Source organism: Rhinolophus sinicus, linkage group LG14, assembly GCF_036562045.2.
Source record: "Rhinolophus sinicus isolate RSC01 linkage group LG14, ASM3656204v1, whole genome shotgun sequence".
NCBI classification, from domain to species: Eukaryota; Metazoa; Chordata; class Mammalia; order Chiroptera; family Rhinolophidae; genus Rhinolophus; species Rhinolophus sinicus.
This window is the reverse complement of record NC_133763.1, coordinates 2,084,169-2,096,048: the sequence shown is the minus strand read 5'-3', so window position 1 is coordinate 2,096,048 and position 11,880 is coordinate 2,084,169. Positions and strand designations below refer to the sequence as shown.

Sequence of the window (11,880 nt, the reverse complement as noted above, 5' to 3'; positions counted from 1 at the left end):
ACAAAGCTGCTTGAGTAAATCAATTAAGATGCAGATGGTTAATTTGTGGTTTCTGAAAAATATATCCTGGTCTAAAATGACTTGCTTTATAGAAATTGTCTTGAAATTTCAATTTTGATTCACTTTCTTATGAGAAAGTACAATGGAAACGCCAATTATTTTTTCAAAGCCGCACACCTAAAACTATTAAATAATTCACTTTGCAAATGCTTATGTGAAATTATGTGCCATTGTGAAGTCTTTAATTTATTGTTTATTCATGGTGCACAGTTTTTTATTTTAATTAATGACAACCCGTTTTTATAAACTCCTTCTACACATAAACAGTAATAATATGAGGCATTACCAGATTGTTGGCCTTGCGTGGCATAAAGACTTTATCAAATAATTTATTTGTATTACTACTGTATCAAAAACATGAAATTTAGTTACCAATCTTCTAACCACACATTCCAGAAAAAGCAAGATGGTAGCAATTTAACGAATTGGAAGAAGATTCTCATTTGCTAGTACAAATAATTATGCCCTCAGTAAGAAACAGAAAACACCTTCCCTCACTACAACCTCCACCCCACACCATCACAGCACAGCAGAAAACAGTGGCGACAGCCCATCTCCCCGGACTTACTGAGCCAACACTGACCTATCTGAGCTCAGTGTCCAGTGGTATTTGCTTGCTGTGTTTGATTCAATTTTCCAAACTATCTCAGTTCTTGACTCCACACTGCTATTGTGTGGATCAAATAATCCCTGGTCACAAAAATACCCTGGGGACTGACTCCGCAGGCGTCCAGTGTCTGAGTGTGGTCAGGCATTCCACATGCCTTGGGCATGAGCTAGCTTCACCACGATGAGAGAGTTCCTTTGCGAGGTTTGTAATCCTCAAATACGAGGACCCGCACCAATAAAAGTCGGAGTAAATAAGGATCTGCAGACGGCAATCTCCTCCAAGACAGCACTGCAATTAGGTTTCACTTTCCTCGCTGTCTTTTTGGAAGTGAGATTGTTACTGACCTGGAACAAAGAAGACATTTTACAAGATACTCAGGGTATGAAGAGCGTCGCCACTGACTTCCTCAGCGTGAGCCGTAGCCAGACGTGTAAAGGCACGTCTTTGACACGTGCACGCTGCACACACACAGCGGCCCTCCTTCGCCTGGTTCATCATGTTATAAAACAACTCGGGAGAGGGAGGAAAAATAAACCAACTCTGGAAACCTGCTCTTCCTTGGGTCCCAATCTTCCAGTGTCTGGAGAGTGAGGTCATTCGTTTTAAACAACAGACTCACGTTATGGCCATGTCTTTCAACCATGCAAAATAGTGTGGACTTTTCGTGAGCAGAGGTGCAGCTGGGCCAGTGAGGCGCTCGCTCAGCCCCACGCCCCTGCTCTGCGCTCCCCGGGACCCCCAGGCTCCGTGGGACCCAGTCCTGGACAAAGGGACCCTCGGGTCTGGGCTGGGATGCCTCCGGGGGGCTCCAGGGCAGGCGGCTCTCAGACTCCAAGGACACGGGAGTTGGGACCTGCCCTCCGGGCCCTGCTTCCCGTCCTTGGCTTCTAGAACTTTACAAGCTGCGCGCAAGGGAGTCACACACGCGCCAGGCAAACAAGCGCGGTGGTTCCAGCCGGCATCGCCCGGCCGCCGGAGCGCAGTGAGCGCGCCGAGGAGCCGCCAGCGCCGCCAAGGCGGGTTTCAGGTGGCGGCTGAGCGTGACTGCGACACCCGGTCCCTGCAAAAACATAAAATAAAATCATGCATGGAGGGGGCAGGGGCAAGTGGGCCAAAGGCGCAGCATTTCTGCCCAGCGTGCCGCGGTTGGACAGCCCTGCGGCTCCAGGGGACGGGACCCAGGGAGGGGTGGGGGGCCTCCGCCCCCCCCCACCCGGACAGCTGTCCAGCTCTTGGAATTCGTTGGCTCCCCCCACCCCGCCTCCCGAGCAGCACCCCAAGCCAGCTTAGCCCCCCGCCCCCTCGCTGACCTAATAAGGCCATGCAGGGAGTGGGGGACCTGCATAAAAGACAGGGCTCGCGGGGACTCTGCGCACACAGCTGGCAGGAGCCACAGCCGACCCAGAGGACGACCATGGCCAAGGAGTGGGGCTACGCCAGCCACAATGGTGAGTCCCTGCCCGCCCCGCGGACGTGCGTGGGGAGGCGCCCCTGTCGCCGCACAGCCCTGGGAGGCTGCAGAAAACGTGGGCTGGGGTCGCACGCAAAGGACCTTCCCTGAGTACTTACCAAGTGCCACACGCTGCGGACCCCTTTCCTTTCATCCCATCTAGCTCTCCGTGGCGAGGAGCTGTTAGTACTTCCATGGGGGGAAACAGGTTCAGAGAGGCTGGGTCACCTGCCCAAGACGGCACAGCCTCTGACTGAGAAGTCAGACCAAGAGGTCCAGAGCTGATTGTCCCCAACTCGGTGACACTGGGCAGCCACCCACCTGTCTGAGGGCTGCTGCTGCTGCCTAACCCGCCGGGAAGGAACGTGGGCGCCCCCTAAAAACCACCTGTGGTCAGTGCTTTTATTCCAGAAGGTGGCATTGGTAAGACAGGTGATGAAGTCCATTTCCAAACGAAGCCTTGGAGGCTGTATTCTTAGCAAGAGGAAGGAAGTGCGGAGTTAAATAGTCCCCAGGTCCACTACTAAAAATACACGCAGGTCTCCCACGCTAAGCCTTGTATTGCCCAATCTGAAATCCAAGACCTTCCACAGTAACTGCTGGTTTAGTCAATTAGAAAGAGGGTTTGGGTTGTGCCAGCAACTACACAAGCCCAGTCAACTTGATTTCCTAGGTCCCGACCACTGGCATGAGCTTTACCCAATCGCCAAGGGAGACAACCAGTCACCCATCGAGCTGCACACCAAAGACATTAAGCACGACCCTTCCCTGCTGCCCTGGTCAGTGTCTTACGACCCCGGCTCTTGCAAGACCATCCTGAACAACGGGAAGACGTGCAGGGTTGTGTTTGATGACACTTTCGATCGGTCAAGTAAGTATGACCCTTAGGCAGAGCGTGTGGACTGGCAAAATGTGACTATGGCACAGTGGCAGAATGAGTGGGGAATGGGGAGACTTCATCTCTGAAAATGGAGACAGCATGTAACTTGGCTCTAGTTGTGAGAATTGTATTTGTGCATCCAAGAGGAATGTCCTCCCCTCGCCTTTGTCACTGTGCTGCTGTAACATGGCCCCGCGCCCAAGCTACAAGTGGCAGTGCATTCCTGAAACGGAGCTGGCCTGGGAGGTGGTAGCAGTCAGTACAAGGGAGCATTCTCCAGGCTCTGATGGCCCTTACGCTTCTTGACCATGATCTGGAGAGCAAGGCACCATTCCCAGGTTCCTCAGAGATTCTGTTCTACAAAGCAAGGCACATAGCAAAGGAGCAAAGTGGGCAGTGCCTTCCCCTGGTGGGGCGGTGGGGCAATCCAGGGCAGAGAGTAGGGCCACTTTAGGAGTTACCAAGACTGGCCCCAAGACCTGCCCGGGATGCTTCAGCAGGGTGTATCTGACCAATCCTTTTGGTGAAGGTTTTGAAGTATCGGACAATTTCTTCTTGGGTAATGATTTGTGAGTGTGTGTGAAAATGAAAAATCACATGTTTTTAAAAATCTCTTTATTTCACCTACACTATTAAGAAAATCAGTGAAATAAAAGAAGGCTAATTAGAAATGCTTTGTTTCCCTGAAAATAAGGTAAGAAAGAATCTTCCCACAATATGTTGGTGCTTGATGTACAATAACACATCTTCATCTGACTATATTTGTGAAAGTTAAAATTATCCTTACTGATGTACATAAATGAATATCCTCAATGATATTGTCATAAAGAATAATACAGTCATAACTCCTACCTGCAAGGAGGTTTGAAGTAAGAAATATCATAGAAATTTATATTTTCTTAAACAATAATCTTGTGTTACTATCTGTTGCTTTTTTTTCCCTTCTCCATTCAAATAAATCAAGTTTCATTTAGAAGGATAAACAAAATTAAACAGTATCTATGAGGTTAGGCCACACGAAAATCCCATTTTCTTTCTGTAAGCAAAAACTGGTTGAGTGACAATTTCATATGGTCCATCGTAATCAGTTGGACTCGTATGTCCAGGTAATAAATGTTCCTAGTGGTTGGACAGGAAAATGCCATAAATCAAACCAGTCCTTTGTATGTGATAAAGCTCGTCCGAGCATGCGTGGCTGTTTTACGTGTATACTGCGGCTTTCAAGGTGCCACTTCAGCACCCATAGGTGGTCAGTCCTGTCCAGCATCTACCCACTGAATTCCATTTTTATTTAGCTTATATTGCTGTATCTTGATTATAGGGTTTCTGCGTGGTTTCCAATATCCTTCAGAAAGTATTTGAGCCTCTAAATCACTCCCTCCCCAGGCTGAATGAAATGAAACCAAATTAAGTGACAGGGCTGAGGTATTTGGACAGCAAGCTCAAATTAATGCTTCTGGGAATGGCCTCGCTTAGTTGTCCGGAGTGATGGATTGCCTGGATGTTTCTGATGTCCCCATTCTGCCTCATTTGAACACACAGAGTCGAAATTAGACATGGACGAAAGCTCTTGCTTCTTGTAGAAAAGTATAATTGGAAGCAAGACATGGAGAAAGAACTCACATTTGCTCAGTGATGGCCAGGCTGGGCACTGCGGTGATCCCATTCCAATCCTTAATGTCATTTAATCCTCACAGCCGCCCTGAGAGGTTGGTATTATTGCCACCTTCATAAAGATGCAAACACAGGTTCAGAGAAGTTAAGCAACCTGCCTGAGGACACACAGCTAGCCAGGGGTAGACCAGGAGCCTACATCTGTCACCTTCTCCCCACTGCACCCCACAACCGGCCCACACTTTGGCTGTCCACCTCCTTAGGGCCCCTGCTGTTTTCCTTTTATTTTCATGAATGTTCAGTGGACATTTTAAAAATAATCAAAGGAGCAGACAAATAAGACAGAAGGGAGAAATCGCTTATTTTGAAATATCCCAAGACTTGGATTTGTGAGGGGGAGCCCAGGGGGCTTGGTGGGCCCAGCAGCCTGAGCCCGTTTGCCCGTGGCCCCTGAGCTGTCAGGGCCCGTGTGTACATAAAGCAGGGCTCTGCAGAAGAGGCGTGAGTTCATGCTGACCTCCTTCTCTGAATCGCAGTGCTGAGGGGGGGCCCTCTCACTGGACCCTACCGGCTCCGCCAGTTTCATCTTCACTGGGGCTCCTCGGATGACCACGGCTCCGAGCACACAGTGGATGGAGTCAAGTACGCCGCCGAGGTAGGAGGCACGGCTGTCGCCTGCCCTGGACCTTGCCCAGTGAAAACAGAGCTCCTAAGGCCGTGTCTGCCGCTTTTGCTGCAAGCCTGCAGTTGGGACAAGAGCTGTAGTCGGTTCAGCCTAAGCTGAAGCTGCTGAACATTCGCACGTGGGTAGAGCAGTTAGCACCACGTGCAAACACTCGAAGGTGATTTTACGAAACTGGATAGCTGCTGAGTAGGAAAAAAGACCATTCAGGACCGCTAACACTTATGAAGTGCTCACAAGTGTTAAGTCATGAGGTTACAGATGAGGAAACTGAGGCACAGGAAAGTTATTGAAAAGCCTCCCCAGCCGGTGAGAGCTGGACCTGGTGTTCTGCCTTATGCAGACTTGGCTTCAGAGTCGCGGTCTTGCCCAGTGTCCTAAGCTGCCTCTTTGATAAGAAAGCAGTGCTTTTAAACGAGCATTCAGGAATTCTGGTTGTGCCCCTGTTCTCGGCTCTTGGTGAAGGCTGTTCGCATATACGGGCGTGATTATACGTACACAGGTATTTATGCACAAACCTAGATACACACAAAACTTCCTATGAGCGAAAGCCACCCTTTGTCTAACCCACTAAAAAGAGACAGAGAGAAAAAGCATGATCTGTACGTAGCTCAGACCAAGGCCCCCACTTACAGGGAAATGACACGAGCCTCCTGCAGGCTCTCTCCCCAAAGCCTAGTCCAGAAGTGGTGACAGATGCCCTGGGGGAGGGTGGGCCATCTTTCCTGCCCCGCTCTCTCCCCAGGGTCGACATAGGGGCTGGGGCAGGAACCTGACGGCACTGTGAAGGCTCTTAGGCAGCTTAATTGTTGGCTAAACTAACTCTGGGGGACCAGCACGCTTCACGGTGACCAGCCGTTTCTGCACAGCCTACCTGGAGAGCCCAGGGCAGGGCACGCTGGCAGTCTGAGTACCTCTAGATATCTTCCCAGCCTTGGGCACAGTGCAGGGTATTTTTTACAGGTGGCAAGGCTTGCTGTTTGGCCTCTGCGCATGGGGCTATCTCACACTTTTGACCTTGCGTAAAATAGGTTTAACTGCTGTGACCGACTGTATCCTGTTGCCATTCTATGTAACTCAATGAGGAAACGTTTGACTGGTTTCACTGGTGCCTAGGTTTTCAATTCAGATAAGGTTCCCACTGGCTGCTAAAAGTGGGAAAATGTTCAAGGATTTTCCCCTTTACGTCCCAATTAATTGTGACTTTAGGATGTTTGTAGATTCCTGTTTATAGCTCTGTTTCACTGTTTGATTTGGTCAGGAAGAGGCGTGACGTCATGCAAAACGAAAACACATCTTTTGAATTGGTTTAACCAAAAGTTCGATTTTTATTCATTGTGTATTAAAGTTCTAAATCTACTTACCATGATTTTATACTCATTTTATCTGAATTATTAAAAATTTCACCCAAGTCTCGCATGTTAGTGTTTAGAACTCTGTCTACTTGCATGAGAGTGCTCAGGCACCTTAATGTGCACAATTAATGATTGGGTTTATTGTGAATAATTTGATAGTTGTTCCCTCACGCTAGGAATTTACCCCGGAACCTGTGTCCTATGTTTTCAGCTGCATTTGGTTCACTGGAACCCAAAGTACAACACATTTGGAGAAGCTTTGAAGCAGCCGGATGGCACTGCTGTGGTTGGCATTTTTCTGAAGGTGAGGTAAACACTGACCCTATTTTTTTCTTTCAAAATTTACTTCCGTACCAACGCGTAGGATCGCGTGTGTTTCACCCCCTCCTTTTGTTTAGAGGGGAGAAAGGAATGGATTTCATGCCTTTCATTCATTCAACCAATCAAGATATTCCTGCTAAGATCAGCTCAAATGTTATGCTTTCCTTTACAAGTGTATGTTTTGCCATACTCCAGGGCCCCTAGCACTTCTAACGGTTCTCAAAATGTGGAGACAAATATGAGTGTGTGTGTGGGTGGGGGCGGGGGACCAGAGTCTCTGTAGGTGCTCATGGCGGTGGTGGTGACAGCATCGGCCGCGTTGGTCAGTATCCTTCCTCGCTATCCCCTTTCCATCGCACTGGAAACCAGAACACCCAGCCCTGGGAACCACCGTGATGCCCGGAGCCTGGCTGACACGCCACGGCTGACAACTGACGGCCCCGGCTAAGGCAGCACCTGGAATGTGTGTGTTGTTGAGCCAGCCTTGGTTTAAAGAGGACTTAGTGTCATTAACACGTGAATTTAGTGGTAACATAATCTAGATTTTAAGCCAGAGGTGAAAATCTAGCCTCTTTCTTTTTGAATGACATGGTTTGTTTTATGTTCTTAATTCACTGGTGCTTCCCCATGCCTGAACACAGCACAGCGGGAAGTGGAGCGGTCTGAGCCGGAAAGACAGTGAGTTTAGTTTTAGATGCATTGAGTCCATCCCAGCGCTAATGCTATAAAAAAATGTAGAATGACTTTGCAGAGAAGGTCAAGGACATAGAAGTAGCCAACATGTAATTTTGTGGTTTTGTACTTCAGAGGCCTGGAGTCCAAATTTAGTTCAGAAAATATATAGTCTAATTTTGGGTGGGAAATAAACTTAGGTTTTTGCTTCATACACGATTTTCTGGCAGATTTATAAACACGGGTTGCAGATGGATGGCTCAAAATCACTTTTGAAGACAATCCTGAATTATGGAGAAGGAAAAAATATAATCATTGGTTTTCTGTTTTCTTGCAGATAGGACGTGAGAAGGGTGAGTTCCAGCTGGTCCTTGATGCACTGGACAAGATCAAGACAAAGGTACAAAATTCATTTTCCCTTGGAGAACAGAAAGCAGGGTCTGTCATTTTTCTTTTTATATTTCTAGTATATTTCTTTCACTTAAAGTCTGTTACTAAGTTTGATGACTATGCTAAGCGTATGTATAAAATAATTATATTTGTATGTTTATAGTTTTTAGAGCAATTTCACATACATCAGCCTATTTAATCCTGCTAATCAGTCTGTCAGGTAACTATTCTCTCAATGAAGTGGATGAGAAAGAACTGGTCACCCCCACAACACACACACACACACACACCCCACATGCACGCACACATCATGTGCACACACAGCACGCACAACACATATCACACACCACATATCACTCACACAACACACTACATGCACACACAATCACATGCACACATGCACACACCACATGCACATACGTCACATGTACACACACCACACACCACGTGTACACATGCACACACATAACACATGCACACATACACATCACAGGCCACATGTGTGCACACATACAACACACCACATGGACATACTATCGCATGCACACGTGCACACATGTCACATGCACGCACGTCACATGCACGCGCGTCACATGCACACATGCAGACATGACACACACACAACACATACCACATGTACACACGCACATCACATGCACACACGTTTGGTTCCTGGTGTTGCCCTCTCACTCCCCGTCAGCATCTATACATTTTTCATCTCTTCTACTTAACAGACTCATTTTAACTGTGTTTGCGACTGTTCTAGCCAAATGCTAGTCAGTTTCACCACCGGAGGAAACAAGTATTCAGTGTTCAGTAACGATGTGAGCTTGTTTTAATCACTGAGAATCTAAGCATCAACTTGTATGAAGTATTTGTGTTGCAGTTTAGATGTGTCTCCTTTTTGTTGAGAGGTGATAGAAGTGTCCTTCTCGCGACAGTTAACAAGGAACACAGCATCCCAATGACTGTGCCAGGTCACCTCAGACCCGCTCCCCGACTCCCCTTATTTCTGAAAGGCGAGCCCTGTGTTTAACAGTTCCCTTTTCTCTGCCGCGTTTGAATTCACTCTCACACGTGAAGTGGGGAGGGGCGGGGGAGGGCGGTTTGCTCGCTCGCCACGCACCTGCTCAGGCACCTACCTGCGCGCTCTGCAGGGCAAGGAGGCGCCCTTCACAAACTTCGACCCGTCCTGCCTGTTCCCCGCCTGCCGCGACTACTGGACCTACCACGGCTCCTTCACCACGCCGCCCTGCGAGGAGTGCATCGTGTGGCTCCTGCTCAAGGAGCCCATCACCGTGAGCTCCGAGCAGGTGAGCGCACACTCACAGCCCGCAGGGCTCTGTAGAGACAGAGGCCACTTGGAAGACCCATAGCTGCTAAATGGCTGCGCCCAGAACAGCGCTGCCCTAGCGGTGCCCTAGTTGGCCCAGGTTAGCTACAGTCAGCCTGCTGGACTTTCTGAGACCCGCCTTCCCAAGGGGACCAGGCTAGATGCAGATCACTGAGGTGGGGTGATGCTAAACAACATCGGAGTTTGCACTCTCGAAACACGGAGGGTTTAGATTCCTATGAGTTAGTCTGTTCATTGGTAGGCCCCCAAATCCTGGCACTGGTTAGGAGACTGGAGGGTAAGCACGGCCTGGGGGTGGGATTTATCATCCTTGGGAGGTGTACTCTGTGTGGCCAGTCTTACAGATAAGTAGGTTGAGGCTCAGGAAAGGTAAGCAGTTTGCCTGGGATCACACAGCCGAGTTCAGGCACCAACATCCCACCTCCTGTCTGTCTGGGTGCTTCCAATACCTCAGACCTCTCGCTAGGCCTCCCTTCTCACTAAAGAACATCCTTGCAACAGTCATTCAAGAAAGTTCCAGGGACACACTGGGAGAAGACGAGTGGGCGGGGACATGGAGAAGAAGGGAGTAAAGCGCGTGGACAAAACAAGTGCCCAGCCTGGACAGTGAATGTCTCACAGTGAAGTCAGTTTTCCAGCGTGTCCCTTATGGGGGACGGCAGCTTTCCTATTTCCCCCAGTTGTGCTCTCACACACGTAAGGTCCTTTCATCAAAAGAGCAGATTTAACCATCAGGTTCACGGAGCTAAATATTTTGGAAGAGGAATGAAGTGATCTTAAGGAGACAAGCTAAAAACATCGTAATATAGAGATAGTAGCATTACTGATACGAATTTCCTCAATCCTCCTCCCTTGAGAAAAAGATCAGCTCTTAAAATTATAAATGTAGCATGACGTTCATTTCTTTCTGTGCTTTGAAGAAAAAATTGGTTCCCAAAACATATCCAGTGAAGACCAAGAAGCGTAATACTTGCAGTGATACTGTCCTCCCCTTCCACACAAGGCATATACTCCAAACTGACCCCTCCCGTGAAAATCAGGTTTCAGAATTCGGGAGGAAGTGGCTTTGACCAGGGTGGTCCTGTATGAAATGAAGAAGTGTTTATGCATGAAGCAAAGGTTATGTTACTCAGGAACTGGTCACCAGACAAGTCTGGACTGAACGTGGGGGCAGGATTTACGGTCTGCTTGTCTGGCTGGAAGGCCAGTGATTGCTAGCTCTGTTGTACACAGCATGTGTCCTTTTGGTCCGACGTGTGCTGACGCCTGTCCCTTGCCCCTGGCAGATGGCCAAGCTGCGCAGCCTCCTGTCCAGCGCCGAGAACGAGCCCCCAGTGCCCCTGGTGGGGAACTGGCGCCCGCCGCAGCCCATCAAGGGCAGGGTGGTGAGAGCCTCCTTCAAATGAGCCCTCTCTGGAAGGGAAACCTGCCACTGGAGAGCTTGGTTCCTGGCCTCCTTTGGTGTTCCTAACTCCAAGTACATCTCAGTTTTCACATTGAGCAATGGATGAGAGATGCATTCACCACGAAAGCCAGGTTACTGTTGACAAGATCCAATAGGAAAGCATTTGGCCTTTGTCATAATCATCTTTCCTATACAAGTAGCATTTCTGGTAAGGTTTCAAAGAAGAAAAAACAGGGTGTAGACTAGTAAAGATATAGAAAATGGCTATTGGGCACCAGTCTTTTCTGTCATCTTAAATTTCACAGAAGTTATTTTACTGTTTTCATATTATGAGGTGTCCATCTTAAAGACACAATGAGTAATTCTATACGTAGGAGCAGAGGTGTATGTGACCGTACAGCGATTACACATAAGCAGATATTAAAATGACTGTGGACAGCAAGAATTGAGATGATGATGTGTTTTAACCCTTAAATAAAACCAACGCTAGGTCCATCATTTATTAAAATTCTAGCTATTCTGCAGGTGACCCGGTTTTGATTATCAGTGAAAGGAAAACACATTTGACCCACAGTTTTTTAAAACTTTCACCCAGTATTCTAATTTCTTCTTCGTAAAGATGGTTGACTTTATCCTAACATTTTCTTTTACCTGAAGGAGGGCCATTTATTTTTAATGTTACTACTTGTATTTCTGCATGCTTGTTACAATACAAACTGCCTCTGCTATCTTGCTAATTTGAGGGTGGAACTAACGATTCCTAGAATACACAGGAGTGAAAGACTGCGCTGAAAATAAAGCAGGTGGAATGATCATCAAAACTAATAAAGACACAAACGCAAAGAGTGGGGTGCTGGTTTTCTGTTTGTTTTGTGGAACGGGGTTGAATGTGACAAGAAATGAAGTAAAACTAAGAATGGCAAACTTTGTAAGGCTGTTTTTATAACTGGAGGGTAGCAGTAATGGACGGACGCGGAATCTGAGTGGGATTGGAGGCGGCCCCCTCTCAGGGTGGCTACTCATATGTAAAGCGGTCAGTGATCGCCTTCTGAGGAAGCTGCAGACAAGGAGGGGAATGTGTGGCCAC

At 48.0% G+C, this 11,880-nt stretch overlaps 1 protein-coding gene and 1 long non-coding RNA gene across 2 annotated transcripts; one reads left to right on the top strand and one right to left on the bottom strand.

The window, feature by feature from the left end:
* Nucleotides 1–223: 223 nt before the first annotated feature.
* LOC141568621 (uncharacterized) lies at nucleotides 224–2,454 on the bottom strand. The gene is made up of 2 exons (XR_012491793.1): nucleotides 2,240–2,454; nucleotides 224–1,730 (listed from the first exon to the last, which is right to left on the bottom strand). It is a non-coding gene; the product is annotated as an uncharacterized LOC141568621 (long non-coding RNA).
* On the top strand, nucleotides 1,796–11,638 carry CA3 (carbonic anhydrase 3). Its single transcript, XM_019726265.2, has 7 exons — nucleotides 1,796–2,118; nucleotides 2,794–2,991; nucleotides 5,151–5,269; nucleotides 6,863–6,955; nucleotides 7,982–8,044; nucleotides 9,192–9,347; nucleotides 10,675–11,638. The coding sequence occupies exons 1-7, from the start codon at nucleotides 1,992–1,994 to the stop codon at nucleotides 10,792–10,794; spliced, it is 876 nt and encodes a 291-aa protein (XP_019581824.2). The 5' UTR covers nucleotides 1,796–1,991; the 3' UTR covers nucleotides 10,795–11,638.
* Nucleotides 11,639–11,880: the final 242 nt, after the last annotated feature.